The following is a 15,721-nucleotide window of genomic DNA, read 5'->3' as shown; positions in this document are numbered from 1 at the left end:
GGCTGCAGGCAAGCATATCATAGATATGAAGATTATGCTGCTGCTTGTAGAGATAAAGCAAGCTAATAATAACCTCTGTGTTATATGATTGCAAAGAATGTCTCAATACCCCTCAGAAACAAAAGTGAGGTCTACATCTTTACAGGCTAATAAAACTAACATTATTTAAATTACATTATTATACACAAGCTAGTTCAGTGGCTCGTAAAGGTGCATTAGCAGCACTAGATTGGTTTAGGGATTGTGGGGCTTCACATGCATCACATAATAGTTGAACAGTGCAGATATATTTGCTACATGTAATGTTTAATGCTAAGTTTCTGTGGGAAAACGTGATGTGAATGCCTGTCAAATGCTTATGTGATTAGTAGCTTGTTAGCATGCTAAAATAAACTTTAGGTGGAAACACCGAGGTACAGAAATAGAACTGCTAGTTTGGCTCTACAATCATAGCTTTTTAAGGGCCATCACTGCCTTTTACCTCATAATTGCTGTGGTTCAATGTCTCACTTGATCATGAGGCATTTTTGTCTTTCTCTATTTTTTTCTGGCTCCTCCACACTTTCAGTTTAGGTCAAAATACAGAGGAAAAAAAAAAGACTTGGCTTCAAACAGTTTTTTTGTGTTTTTGCCATCTATTATTTCTCTTCTTCGCAATTTCAGCAGAACATGATATTGAACCACAGCATTTACGAGGCCTTACTTAAGCAAAGCACCATTTCAGTATTTAACACCCACAGCAAAGAACGGACCTCCTTCCAAACCAGATAATAACGTACATAATTTTCTTGTTTTATTTGGTGTCTTGTTAAAACAACGACTCTTTTTAAAACATGGGAACTAGTCAAATGATTACTGAAAAGGAAAAGTGAGACAAAATGGGACATTGCTTTACATTGTACTTTCCTTTGGGAATGAAAGTAGCAGAGCTGATTTTATCAATACACTTTCTGTGCCATATGCTCCTCTCTGCATTTCAGCTGTCTGACCTCAACTGATCAAGCTGGACTATATTTAGGTCGTTGTTCTCCTTAGAGCCTGTCTGGCTCTGAACCCTAAATTGTGCTCTCCTCCTCAGTGCTGCTCCTATTTTTACCCCTGACATGTTCTGAGCAGTGGATCTTTATTTGTGGTGTTTGTGTGACGCTGCAGAATAAGGTTCCTCGTCAGACAAAGAGACGTGCAGCAACGTCACAAAAACTGACTCATTAACTTTCCACCTCATTTATAATGTTAATGTCTCAACTCTTGCAGTGGCTCATGCACAGGACACACACCACCACCACCACTCCACAGAGAAGCCCTTGATCCAGTGCTATAAGTGTGGGGAACCATGTAAGGGTGAGGTGCTCCGAGTGCAGAACAAGCACTTTCACCTCAAGTGCTTCACCTGCAAAGGTAAATGAAAATAATCCTAGAATAATACATGGGCTTCCTAAAACTCTGGGTGTTTTGTTTGCTTAAGTAACTGTAATTTAATTTAATTTAATTTAATTTAATTTAATTTAATTTAATTTAATTTAATTTAATTTAATTTAATTTAATTTAATTTAATTTTATTTTGTTTCTCTTACCAGTGCTCACTGAGTGATGTGTTTACTATGTTCAAGTGAGCCGTCAGGAAGCTTTGATAGACCTTTTTTTTTCTGACCAGAGGAAAAACAACGTGGGAGTTGTGTGAAAAAGTGCAGCTGAAGTGTGAAGTTTTAAAATTCATTGCTAATCTGATACTGGCATGATAGTTGTGCTGCTCGTACATTTCATTCAGTGGCCTGCATAATAAATAAAGAACAGTCTACTTTCTAAAAAGGGATTTTCCTCATGTCCACGTGTGTAAAAAACAATCTGACGGTAGTAAAACTAAGATGACTCGGTCCCACTATGGTAAGTCCTTTCTGTCTTACAAGTGGTCAGCCTGGTGGCATCATTTAAGAATATAAAGTGTCATTAAAATAAAACACAATCCAGACCTCTCCAACATGTCACCGTGATAATCCCACCTGTCTTCAGCACTGTTAGTGATCCTCTCTGCTATTCTGTCACAGTTGCAGTGTTGGTGCTTACAGCCGAACCAAAGTCTCACTCTGACCTGGTCTTGTCCGGTTGAATGTTTGTAGTTAATCGGGGATGGGAACACTGCTAAAGAGTTATTTTAGTTCACCTGCAGCTTAGAATAACACAGATTAGTACCTAATTCTGTCCTTTACTACTAGTTAACAGTTGTCAAAGTGGACATGAGGACAGTTTAAAGAACCACCCTCTAAGCACGGTGCGGTCGTCATCGTACAAAGTGACTAATAATAACTGTCAGCTGATATCATATCCCAAATAAGACGTTTTTACCCAAATGCACAACTTCTCAGCTTCCTGGAACTCTTTTTAATTTCAATTTCATAAATCAACTTTATTAAGTTTGTAAAAGGGTATTTTGTGTAACGGCATGCATCTGATGAAACGTGGAAGCGGTTGGACATCACAGACAGAGGCCACCAGATCTCTCACTGTGGGGTTTCTCGAAACTCAGTTAGCTCACACGCTAATCTCATCATGCCTGAGCCCTAATGCAATTAATTCTGATTCTCTCTCTCACCCGCTCCATTCATCCCCTGGATTTAGTGCGCTTCTTTGCATAACAATTATTAGGTGCAGTTATCTCAAGCATTGAAATATTTCCCCTTTTAGCTGTAGCCCTTTCCAAATGGCTCACTCTGAGCTGCTGGGAAGGTGAAGTGCATGTGGTAGGCAGGGATGTGGTTTAAATAAGATGCATGTGATCACATGCCTACACTGTGATGAAACCTCATATTGCATTTGCAGGAAATATGCAGTTTTTGCTGTGGCTCTGTAAAACATGTCTTTCATAATGAGCTGTCAATATTAAAGACACGTATGTTAAATATTATTGTGTTTTAAGGAGAATGGTTCATGTGGTAACAATACAACATTCATATTGCAGTCAGTGAGAGTCACTGACTGAGCATGAGAATTAAACAGCTTTTATTTACCAAAAATTTTCACCATGACCCAAATTAAATTTTTTTTTTTTTTTTTTTTTTTTGAGAAATTGTATTTCATCTCACCGCTGGACCTGAAGACATGTCAGTTTTAATATTGAGTCACGGAGCCCTGAAGCTTTTCAGGTAGCACACTGTGACCTTTTGCCTCCTTCAAACCTTTTTGTTTTGCCTCCAGCTTAAAAATTTTATCCTCACTGTTTTGATTGATAATCACAGATAAATTACCAGAAAGATGGGCTACAGCCAAAACATTATGAAATCCTGCTTAAAAATCTATCAAGTTAGAATATTAGCACATTTAATAATAAACCATGTAAGAAAAATGACATTTTATTGTCTCTACTTGACATCATGAAGCTGCTAAAGTCACCTTTGGATGCCATGTTTAAAACACGAGTCTTTGGAGTCAGACGCTCCGTAATAAAGCTCAGTTGTTTCTCATTTAGCATCTCTGCCTTCGCCAATTGTTTTAGTGTAGATGGCAAGGTTATATATGAATAGATGGAAGTTTATTTCAAACTGAAACTATATTTGCAAGTTATCTTCAAAAGCAGATGAAGACCATTTCCCAGGTTAAACAATTACACAATTGTTCCTGCATCAAGTGCTCAGCCTCTTAAAATGACTCTACTGTACAAGTGCTGATTAATAGACATGAACTCTAAATGCAGCCACAACAAAGGGAGGTGGTTTAGTTTGTTTTTTCTTTTTGTGTTGTTTTCACACTGTTTATTGAAGGCTTTTCTGTTGCACTTCCCACTGTCATACACTGAGCTGTTAAAATGTATTTTTCAGTGACATTTTAGTCAACATCCATTTTACGCGCTCAGTTTGCCTCTTAGGATTACACGGCCGTAACAAGGCCACCGATGCATGGCGGAGTCGGCTGGCTTTACGTGCACAGCACTAAATGAGAGCAAATGTGTGTGCGTGTCCCATATAGTGTGCGGCTGCGACCTTGCACAGGGAGGCTTCTTCATGAAGAATGGAGAGTATCTCTGCACGCTGGACTACCAACGCATGCACGGCACCCGGTGCAATGGCTGTGGGGATTTTGTTGAGGGAGAAGTGGTCACTGCCCTGGGCAAGACCTATCACCCTGCCTGCTTCGTCTGCACCATCTGCAAGTAAGATACAGCTGACATAAAAACAGGAATAAGGATGAGACTGAATAAGGAGGTTTCTAAATATACTTGAATTGGAATGAAAAGACAGCTTGAGAGCATTTTGTTCTTCTGGACTGAATTTGATCAAAACATCTCTATATAAAAATTTCAAAGCTAATCTTTGCACTGGTTTATTTTCTGATTCTGACCATAATCGTCCCCAATGAAAAATCCTGCAGTGTGTATAACCTTCTCATTCAGTTACATGATAAACAATGTTGAGGGTGGCAGGAATTCCCGTTGACGGTGTACAGTAGGATGCGGTGTGTCATGTCTGTACATTGTCTGACTAAATAGACTCCTCAGGCAGTCAGTGTTGACACACTTCCCCATCATGGGTCCCTGTCATCTTCAGCTCTGTCAAGCGACCTGCGGTCCACAACAAATAAACCGTTACGCTTGCCATGAGGCAACAGCTCATGTTTTGTTGACTGTTTGTCTTCCAGACGACCGTTCCCTGCCGGGGACAGGGTGACCTTTAACGGGAAGGACTGCCTATGTCAGTACTGTGTCGAGCCCATGTCTCCAGGACCGAAGGACATCCTGGGGTCCAGCAGTAAGTACTTATTGTCTAGTGAACAAAAAAGAACAGGTTTGAAAAAAATGCCATTTGGGCTGGAAAATCTCTTGTTCGAACATTTATGAAATACAAGAAGTCTGTAAGACGTAGCTTCCAGGTGTGATTCATGAGAGACGTTTGCAGTAGGTGTTTGCCAGTTGTTTTAGCTGTGATGTTTGGGCCAACTCTGTCATCTTGCTTGAATATTAGGATATAATTCGCTGAAGATAACCATCTAAAGAGGTACAGAATGAATCAACAGAGACTGTCACTAACAGCGGTGTGTTGGTGGCTGTTCATTAGAATCTGCTGCTGCGCTGCCTCATGCAGCTTCATACCATCTCCCACTGGAGACGCATGAATCTCTGAATAATACATTTTGTGAAACTATGTTTATTGAAGAGGTTATGTTACAGTTTTGGAGAGTTTTCTTTAGTTCCGGAGTGCCTGTAAGCTTTTAGGAGGAATCAACTACAATCAAAGTTGGATTTGTGAAGAAACTAAACCTGCGCTGTGCAAGCTATTTAATCTGTCCTCCACACCTTTAATCCTTTACTTATCTACAGTTCATCATCATGAAACACATTTGCTTTGTGGTTAGCTTGGCATGCCTCAAATGAGACAAAGAAGCTTGTGGTGCGCTCAAGCATGTGTCATTACGGACCAATAATGTAGATTTCATCCAGAAATAGAACCTTTATCCATAATCTTATCAACTTCTGGCCACGGAGGGTGATCCTCTATATGACAAACAGCTCATTTATGTAGAAATTAACCTGTAAAGAACTTTGTAAACTTTAAGCTTGTAGGTGTCAAGCTAACTTCCTCATAACATCCCAGGAACTCCCCTACAACCCAGTCATGTGTGAAGAGAGATGGAGGTACACCTTTCAGGAAGGTCCTAAGCCTCTCTTTCCTCCTCTCCATAAGCATAACCTTTCTTTCTGTGCAGGCTTTGCTAAATAATGCATAGCCGTGCATTTTCTTCCCTCTGAATCAGGGGGTGTGTATTCCTCCTCTCCCAGTTTCACATCCTCCCTCCTGCTCTTCCTCTTTCTCTCCCCCTCCTCTCTCATCCCCACTGGTCTCTCTGTTGGCATTTGAAGAGCTTCTAGACAAGGTCACCTATAAATAAGGCATGCTGATTCTACTCGCGTCATCATCCCAACCTTGTTATGCCTCACAAAGTTATCATCCCCTGTGTCTGAGGAGAGCTGTGTTCCTCTCACCCCTCTATTCATTAAAGAAGCGATGACGGGAAGATTGTTCTTTTAGAAACCAACCTCTTGCACTTATAGAGCCTCAGGATCCTGCTTGAAAATTGATGGAGGTTTTAGAGCTAAGAGATGATGTGAAGGGACGGCTGTCAGAGCGTTACTGGTTGCTCTCTAACGCCATCTAGTGTGTAGGGTCAGAACTGACAGCACGTCTCACGTTTTGAATGCCATAACTTATCCAGTTGTGAATATTGCGAATGTTTCCGAGTATTTTTTGTGCATTTTCTTTCGCAGATTGTGCAGGATGTGGCCGGGACATTAAGAACGGACAAGCTCTTCTTGCACTGGACAGACAGTGGCACCTGGGCTGCTTTAAGTGTAAAGCTTGCAACAAAGTTCTGACTGGGGAATACATCAGCAAGTAAGCAGCTTTTATATTGCTATTACAGCCTGACTGGTCAAATCCAGATCTGGATCATGTTCACATTTCCAGTCTGTTTCTCCTTCTCCTTACAGGGATGGCGCCCCCTACTGTGAGAAAGACTATCAGATCCATTTTGGAGTTCAGTGTGAAGCGTGCCATCAGTTCATCACAGGGAAAGTGTTAGAGGTAAGACAAGCACACATGCAGATACACATCCTGCAATTAACTGCAGTTATTTGACAGCACTGCATGGAAAGATGCAGTGCAACCGACCTCAGCAATCAGGTGTATGAATTTCAGGTAAATATACTGAGGGTAATCTTTATTACAACAGGTAAAAAACTGCCTTAGGTCTAAAACTAATATTGTATATAATGGATTATATGACATTTTTAAGCAAAAATAGGTTCAGACTTATCATAGTTTGAGTTTTCACCACAACTCTGTGCTTTGCACACAGACACGGGATGTTGCGTGCAACATATTTGTGAAATTTAATTTGGTAATCTCTGGCGTAATCTCCTCAGCACCAAGCCAAGTAGATTTTTGACATGACTGTATCCAACTAAAAGATTACATTTTAGTAGATTTTTTTAGTCATATTAACACTGCCTAAAGACTCACTCACACAAGCTCTCATTGCTATAAATTATGTAAATATTACATAAAACCACCAATGCAATCTGACATTTAGGATGTGATCATTAATCATTAATCTGGAGTGTCATGCAACTATTACGAAACTCTCTGTTGAAGCTTTTTTTTTTTTTTTAACTGTATGTGAGCTGCTTTTATGTAAAATGTTACCAGAATTTAGTGTTTGACACCCTACCCCTACATCCTGACTAACAAGTGCAAGCCTGTCTGTACGACAGCGATCCAATCAGATGCTAAGTTCTGTGTCATTTGATGGTATGAAAATGTCACTGCCAGCCAGCCAGTCAGGCTTACAGTAATCCAGGACTAATGCAGGTCTTTATGACAATAGCAAAAATGCTGCAGCATCTCACCCATGAGCCACTGCCAGTGGATCAGCCGGACCAAAGACATTCCAGTCTGCCTGATAGCAATCACTGACCTAAGTCCTAGTTCAAATACTGTCTGCTCCTCTGGTAGAGCAATATGAATGGCTTATTAACACAGAGGTCATTATTACAGCTGGAAATGTGGAGAAAAAGAGCAGGAAGAGTGTCTGAAAGAGACATTCAGTTTGAGAGAGCCTTGGTTGGACCTGAAACAGTCCTTCTGTGACTTATTTTAAAGGAGTAAAATGGAAAATACCAGTTATTAGGCAGTAGCTGTACGAGTTTGAGTGGCCACTTGTGTGCTGAAATGCTAGTGAGGGTTGTTATACGGCAAGCTACATTTGATTTGGGTATTTATCAGCCTTGGTCAATGTGACACAGGCTTTATAATGGATCATTCTGCATGCAAAGTACCACATCAGTGAAGCAGGAAGTTTAGGCCCTCTAGCCATCAGATCATTTTAATGGGTTGCATTATCCAGGTTATCACAAAGCAGCACGCTCAAACATTTGAAGGCAGCTTGACTCTGTCAAGTGGATAGATGTCAGGGTGGTCACATTCTGAATAAACTGCTGCAAATACTGGAACATAAAATGAAGTAAGAGTACAGTATGTTCCCACATATCCCCACCCCCAGAGAGCAACGGAGGAAGTGTTTTTTGGTTTTTTTTCCCCTTTTTTTGTTTTTTTTGAGTAGCATATCCACCCACTCCTGGTCATTGCTACCTTCAGTAATTCTTCAAAGGAGGTAAAAGCAGTTATGAGTTCAGTGGATCTGATGAAACTCTCTCTTGCACAAACAGGGTGTTAGGAAGAGGAAAGAAATGTAGCTGAGAGCAGGTGGAGCACCAGGTTTATTGCCTAGAAGTCCCAGCTCAGCTTCGCTCTCTTTGCTTCACTGATCTTCATTTTCCTGTGATGTCAAGTTTGCTTTGTGCGCTGCGTTTTGCAGGCAGGAGATAAGCACTACCACCCCAGCTGTGCGCGATGCAGCAGGTGCAATCAGATGTTCACAGAAGGAGAAGAGATGTATCTGCAAGGTGAGTGGATCTATGTTTACCCTTGTGTTCACATGGGTTTTCTTTTCTTTGAATGAAAGCAGATGATGTGCATGCTCCACTTTAGGTTGAGTCAAGTTTAAGGGGCTAAAATGCCACTGCATTTAAAGTTGGATATAATACAAGAATGGAGGTGTGATTTCTGATAAATGTTGTTTTGCATGCCATCGTGCAAAAATACTGGACATCTTCAAAACAAAACCTCACCAAAAGCTTTTTTTTTTTTAAAATGTTTTCTTCTTCAAGTTTCTACTAAGTCACTCCAGAATCTTTTATGTAGATGATCATTTCCAAACCACTACGCATCCCTCTTCTCTGATATTTCCTTATAGTATTAGATGTGACGGTGACTATAAATAAGTCACCTGTTTGTATTAACAACCAGATTGTGGCTGACCTGTCATGAATAAAAACATTTGTATTTTCTGTGTCTTCCTCCTCAGGGTCAACAGTCTGGCATCCTGGCTGCAAGAACACAACCAGAACAGAGGAGAGGCACAGGGAGCGGGTAGGAGTTTGGGAACCATTGACTCCTTTGTTGTTCATTTTGCATAAGAAACACCCCAGAAAAATTGAGAAACTTTGAATATTTAACAGAGGTCTACATGAGCTGTTATTCCCTCCTTGTTGGACTGTTAAAACTTAACCTGCTGTGGTTTAGATATTTTCCTTGCTCGGGTAATGCTGGCAGTGCGCGCATGTGTGTGTGTGTGTGTGTGGCCCTTTGTGTGTGTGTGTGCGCCTGTAAAAATTTGTTCATATTTACATGTGGACACTTTCCCATTGATATATGTGTGTGTGAACTGAGTTGGGCAGGAGAGAGCACAACCCCTGTGTGATGTCTTGTGAACCCCCCCTCTCCCTTCCTCCACAGCTTTTGCCTCCGTCCCTCTTATTCCTCCAAAAAACAGAAAGGCAGGTACTGTATTCGCTATTGGCTATGATATGGCATCACCCTGTGTTCCACCATGTCTATAGGACACGATGCGCTGTATGCTGCCACCTGCTGGGGACAGCCTGCAGTGCCCTCCTTTGTGTGTCATACAGAGCCATTCAGTCCTGTCTTTAACCACTTTGCTGATGAACTGCGCTCATTAACAAAGTGCATGAGTCAAAGATGTGTACACATTTGGAGGAACAGACAAGATGTGACAGATTGAATTAAAAAAAAAAAATCTAAATCATCCTTTATCTTTTAGGTGAAAAGCTCATCTAATTGTGCTAATTGCTGCTGCCATTCAGGATATTCACCTCCCATAAGCAGGCATGATGCTCCTGGGAGCATCAGATCACAGCACTAAAACACTCATTCACTTTGCAAATTTGCAAATGAATGTAGTAAACATAAGATGACATGTTAGTATTTCTAAGTGCTTCATTTATTTCATAAAGTATAAATAGAGAGGTCCCGCCCCTCATCGCTCATGTAGTTTATAAAGGTCAAATGGTGTTCTGTTGGAGGATTTGTGGGACTAAACTATGTGCAGATGGAAGTGGATTATAGATATTATTTAATTATCTATTTATTTATGTATTCATTTACTGATCTAATAGGATCAAATGTGTTTGCTTTTCATAGCCTACGAGGTCGTCCTCCGAAAGTATTTGTTCCAGACCTGGTTCAAGCATACCTGGCTCACCGGGTCACACGATCTATGTAAGAAATGTCATAGCTAAATGCAAGACTCCTTCATAGAGAAGTTGGAACCATTTTAAAATGCAAAGACATCCTTGGTTTTTCATTTGTTCATTTGTTTCAACCTTTCAGTGTTTTTACTGATTTAATTGATTTAATTTGGATCTTTTGAAAACAATTTTAAAATTTCATACTGGCAACAAACCCAAAGTTGTGAAAGAGGCGAAGGAAGACAGACAAGTTAACATGCAACTAACTGCATATAAACAGATTAAGTAGTGACTGGTAAGGGTGCCAGGATTGGGTATAAAAGGAACATTTACTGCAGGTTTAGTTGTTCCGAGTAGGAATAAGAAATGTCTCATCACTTTGTACCAAATTCAGTTATTAAGTTAAAAAAGTTACAAAATCATGTTTCTCTGTGCAAGACTACAAATAATGGAGGATAACCTGAGCTGTTGTGAAACTGATATTTTCCTCTTACAAAAGAGCAGCAATTAGTTCCCTCAGTTCCAAAACAAGTGACTTATGTAAAACCGGGAAAATAAGATGCAACATGGACATTTAGATCTTTTAAACTGAATGAAGGTGGTCAGCGATGACACTGACAACCATCTCTGGACTAACATTTAATGTGTTTCCGCATGTTTTATGTAGACGAACAGATCACAAAAGTTTGAGTTCTTATTGCATTTTAGAAAATGTCCCAACTTTTCTGGAAACAGAGTTTTTAGATTGTGCTGATTCTTTTAGTCCGATATGTCAGTAGTAATCTCCCTTTACTCTTGTGTGTGTTTGCATGTTTGTTTGTTAATTCGTCTCCCTAGGCAAAAGTAGACAATGAGATCCTTGATTACAGAGACCTAGCTGCCATTCCAAAAGTCAAAGCCATTTATGACATTGAACGTCCCGATCTTATTACCTACGAACCTATGTACACAACATCCCTGGATGAGAGAGAGGAGAGACAAGAGAGTGTGGGAGAGGTAAACACAGCGACTGCATGCTTCTTTTTCTGTATGCTGATCATATCTGGGCATATGGGGAAAGTGCATGGAAACAAACAACTCTCATGTAATGCAGTTTTCCTCTGCTATAACTATTTCCTCCAGATGGGTTTTATTGCACTATTGATTTTCTGTGTCCTTCACAGCTCCACAATATCAGGAGGGAACGTTCCTCCTTGCCTGATGACAAGGTAAGACTTGCCGCAATGTGTTCTGAACTAGATAAAAAATTAAGTCAGGAAATGTTATAACTTGCTATTTTTTTTTTAATTCTTTCTAGTCCTCAAGAAACATGTCACCAACACCACCTGGAGAGGTGAGCAAGTTGTTGAGATTCATTATTGTCTTTATTAACAGTGTAATATGCAGTGTACTGTTATTCCCAACTGTTTGTAAAGCTACCTGTTTGTGTGTGTGTGTGTGTGTCAGGGTTATTATGACAGGCGGGAGCGGATCCTTCAAAGATCCACCAGTCAGGGATCCATAGGATCACCAGTTTATAATCGCCATGGCTACACCCCCACCCTGTCGCGCTCACCACAGCATTTCCACAGGCCAGGTTAGTATTTAAAGAAACTGTTCTGTGTGAGTGTTGGTGCATTTTAAAGACAATGGCTTTCAGGGTTTTATATGGGATGATTGGGATCTTTGCTGGTTAAGAAGATGACTCTTGTAAAGATACTGTAATTGAGTTTGATCAGTGATCTCTTCACATTAAGGCCTCCCACTACCTTCCTTATAATCTCTTAACCACTTTAGAGGAATATAACCAAAATTGACTTAAGGTTATTATATATTTTCTTGTTTAATCCCACATTTGTAACAACCTTATAGTCAATTTTGCATCTTTAAATACAAATTTTGTTTTTGTTAGTGCCTGTTAGCTTCTTGCCATTAAAAGTTAGCTTTTAATGTGTTTCCTAGTTTATCTCGTAGACACCTTACCTCTCACTTATCTCTTTTTTTCAACATTTGACTCCTGTATATCTACCTTTTCTTTTGTCCCTCGCCGTCCCACCCTCTATGTCCCTCCCTCCATATTGTCCACTTCTTCTGCCTGGTGTTGGTGTTTTGTCCATTGTCCCACACCTTCCGTCCTTGCAGAGGCTCTCACAGGCATGCAGAAGCTCTGCTCCTCTCTGTGCAGTAACAGTGTGGGCTCCAGAAATAGTGACTCCCGCCCCACATCCCCTTTCAGACACCACTTTCTCCCCCATAGCCAAGGTAAGGGCCCCATTCCAGTCTTATCTGCCCTCCACTCCAGCCTTGAAGAAGCACACCACTTCCATCGTCACATGGGATGCCATTTCCAATCAATGCCTTATCTTGCAGTTTGGGCCCATCACCATTTGTCATTTTGGTGCAAATGCCAAAAATAATGTTTTTCTTGGTCAAAATCATGCAGCCAAGCCACCTCTTCCTTACTAGCATGCATCTCTTCTACAGTGCTTTGCACATCCTCGTGCAAAGTTGCCATGAAGCTTTTGGTGTTTGTTTGCAGTTTTGCATGACTTTAAAGATATCAGTGATCAAAACCTAACATCCAAAATATTTTTCGTCTCTTAGTGTTGCATTACAAAGTGTTAGACTAAGGTGATAAGTCTGTTTATTTAAAAAAAATATTTTACCGTTGCATGCTGGGAAGTACTGACTTTGTCATCATAAACGCAACAGATTACCACACATCTGCATACATCTCCATTTAATTTCTCCACATGAAGCTCTACTAATTTGATCTGCTTCTGTTCAGTCCCACTAACCGCATTAAGATCCAGAATGCATCCCATTTGCTGAAATTGGCCTCGCCTGGTCCAGCTGGTCCCCATGTGTTGCATTCACATCTGTGGTATCCCTTTAGTGTCCCTTCTTATGTTCTTATGTTCTTGGTTCTTCTCACTGGAGGCACCGACCCGCCGAGTGGCCGGAGCTCCCCCCTCCCGCTCAGGCCCGACAGCCGGCCAGTCACCCCGCCTCTCTCTCAGACCCCAAAACATTTTCACCTCCCAGGTAGGAGCTGGAGCGCACCCTGTCACTGCTTTCTTTCTCTTCTTTTTTTCTTCTTTCTCTCTCTCTGTTCTGTGTCTCTTTCTTTATTTCTTTGTTTTTATTTCTTTTATTTTGTGTTTTTCCCTTCGTCTTTAACAAGTATAGAGATATATAACAGGACAGAGGCCCAAACGTAATGTAAACCAATTTTGTCATATTCAATTATAAATGAGACGTCATTTAGTCTCTAACTGCCTTTTGTGACTGGTTTCAGATCAGGGGAGCAACATCTACAGAAAACCACCAATCTACAAACAACACGGTACCTTTTCTTTTTCTTTTTTTTTAAATATAATCTGAGTATGAAAAGAGCTCAAAGAAAGAAAAGTAAAGAATGAATGTTGAAAATTTCAGTAAATCAGGTGCATATTAGGATCCACCTTTATGTAATGAGTGGTTTTATCTTTTGGAAAATGGTAGTTTGGCGATTATTAGGTGATATCTGTGTCCATTTAGCATCGCGGTGCTTTTCCTGGTTATGATGTTACTTAACTCAGCTGACTGTGTGTGTTCATCTGACCATAGTCACCCTCTGCGTCAGTGTGCTGTTTGAAGTCTGTCTCCAATTCTTGCTGTCGGACCTGTAGCTTGTCCAGACGCTGCACTTTGTCCATCTTAACAAGTCACACCTGTAAAAAGTAACATATTCTGATTCTTTGTTTGCCAAGCACCACTTCTGCTTAAGAGGCCAAGAATATTTCCTTCAGTAAGAACTCAGTGAAAAAAGAAGGAAAGTCTGATGTATTTTTAGCCAGAAGTCACAAACTCTGGCTTTTGATGTTATATTATATTTCTCACTGGCAGGTTTTATCTTAGAGGGATGACTTGAATGATTATGCAGTGACTTGTTAGGAAAGACATCCTTGCACTGTAGACTGATGAAGCAGGACTGAATGATTGTTGAGCCTGATGATCCAGTGATGCTATGATGTTTACCTGTGGTTGAGACTATGACCCACACACTGATAGTCCAGCTCCCATGGTTGCCAACCTAGATACAGCTGCCATAGCGCATCAAAGCAAGTCTGCTGATGACATCATCAGGTCCGCCACCTTTCCCGCTGCCCATGCTCCCTCTCCGGATGACAGCTCGAGATGTGAGGGGGACTGTTGGCCCCACTCTCTCACTGTTTTAGGTACAGTAGGCTCCTGATGGGCATGTCCGCTCTACTGCCTCCTGGTGGTACAACACTCACCTCAGCACAACCTAACTCCTCTTATTTCTCCTCCCCCGAGCTAAACTCCATCACTGCTTTCCTCCAGGCTCACGCTCGCATTCCAGCGTCACCGTATTTGCCCTTTAAGTTTTGCTTGCACAGGCCAAAAAGTGCAGCTTGGTTTCTGTTGCCGCCATGTTATTTTCTGCTTGAGGTAGCATCAGTTTCACCGTTTTACATTGTCTTATTGCACATGTTGGGCGCTCAAGCAAAGTGCAAAAGTATCACAAATGACTTGGACAGAGATAACTGAGACTGACTTCAAACTTTTGTCTGTCTGTCCTACATTGTACCATTTTGTGTATCAGACATCCACTAAAATCTTGACATGGGTGATGATGTGTAAGCTTCTCCATGTCAGTATAGTCCAATATTCCAACAGGCCCCTCTGTTTGTCTGTCTCGTCAACTCTGTCTCACATTTGTGTTCAAATGTCTACCTGTTTCTCATTGATTGATTAAACTTTGTTGTGTTTTTCTTTACATGTGGGTTTATAATGCGGTATAAGCGAAGCATGGCGTCGTCTGGGGACATGTATGTTTTTAGGGGACCTGGCTCTGTATGTTTTTGTGTAACTTTCTTGGTTTCTACATGGCATCTGCAGGTTCAGAGGGGAGGAGGCGATCCAGAGAAGAAGAGGAAGAAGAGGCTCTGAAAAGAAAGCAGCTCCAAGAAGAACATCTCAGTAAAGTGAGTCAGATTTACCATCTAATATCGGCACGGTTAACAAACCCAGTACAGTCTCTGAAGATGGGATAAAGCAATCTATTACAAGCCATCATAATAAGTGACTGTGATGCCTGAGGGTTAATTTTGAATTTTGTAAATTATATTTATGTATTCAGATTCAGTCAGGTTTGGGGAAGCTAATCCTGAAGGAGGAGATGGAAAAGGAGCAGATCAGGGAGCGGCATGCACGCAGCCTCTCTGCTCAGCGCTACGATCCCAAACAAAACAACTGTGATGCAGGTACTGAGTAGCTCCGTGTGCTCTTGAACTATTAGCAATGCACTTAACAATAGATATTATGCGCTTTTTTGTTCTTAAGCTAACACAATTTTCTGCGGGCCCAATGACATCTAGGTGACACACTCTTTTCATAGCAGCTGGTTTTAAAAGGTGGAGCAAGCCAGTCAAATCCTCTTTAAGTTGTTCCTCATTTGAGATTGGTAAACATACATTTGGACATAGTTTAAACAATATGAACTCAAGAAGCGCTTTATTATCATATGAGTCTGCATGTAGCTCCTTACAGAGTAATAAAAAGAAAGAAAAAGATTAGTAATCCCTTATCTGTAGTTCAGCCAGTTACAGCTGCTCACAAGTTCTTCCCCATTAAAATTAAACT

The 15,721-nt window shown here is 40.8% G+C and overlaps 1 protein-coding gene across 1 annotated transcript in view; it reads left to right on the top strand.

Annotated features, from left to right (window-relative positions):
* The window catches only part of ablim1a (actin binding LIM protein 1a), a gene marked incomplete at its 5' end in the record, with an annotated part of 33,106 nt that overhangs the window by 13,155 nt on the left and 4,230 nt on the right, over positions 1–15,721 (top strand). The window contains 15 exons of the mRNA XM_079248679.1: positions 1,255–1,398; positions 3,961–4,144; positions 4,630–4,739; positions 6,254–6,380; positions 6,476–6,569; positions 8,362–8,449; positions 8,911–8,975; positions 10,047–10,124; positions 10,931–11,089; positions 11,391–11,426; positions 11,540–11,673; positions 13,017–13,117; positions 13,371–13,418; positions 14,978–15,063; positions 15,219–15,342. Of these exons, the coding sequence (XP_079104805.1) occupies positions 1,255–1,398; positions 3,961–4,144; positions 4,630–4,739; positions 6,254–6,380; positions 6,476–6,569; positions 8,362–8,449; positions 8,911–8,975; positions 10,047–10,124; positions 10,931–11,089; positions 11,391–11,426; positions 11,540–11,673; positions 13,017–13,117; positions 13,371–13,418; positions 14,978–15,063; positions 15,219–15,342 (1,578 nt within the window). The remainder of the gene's footprint in view (positions 1–1,254; positions 1,399–3,960; positions 4,145–4,629; positions 4,740–6,253; positions 6,381–6,475; positions 6,570–8,361; positions 8,450–8,910; positions 8,976–10,046; positions 10,125–10,930; positions 11,090–11,390; positions 11,427–11,539; positions 11,674–13,016; positions 13,118–13,370; positions 13,419–14,977; positions 15,064–15,218; positions 15,343–15,721) is intronic.

Source organism: Telmatherina bonti, assembly GCF_933228915.1.
Source record: "Telmatherina bonti genome assembly, chromosome: 11".
Lineage (NCBI taxonomy): Eukaryota > Metazoa > Chordata > Actinopteri > Atheriniformes > Telmatherinidae > Telmatherina > Telmatherina bonti.
This window is presented reverse-complemented; position numbering and strand designations above follow the sequence as displayed.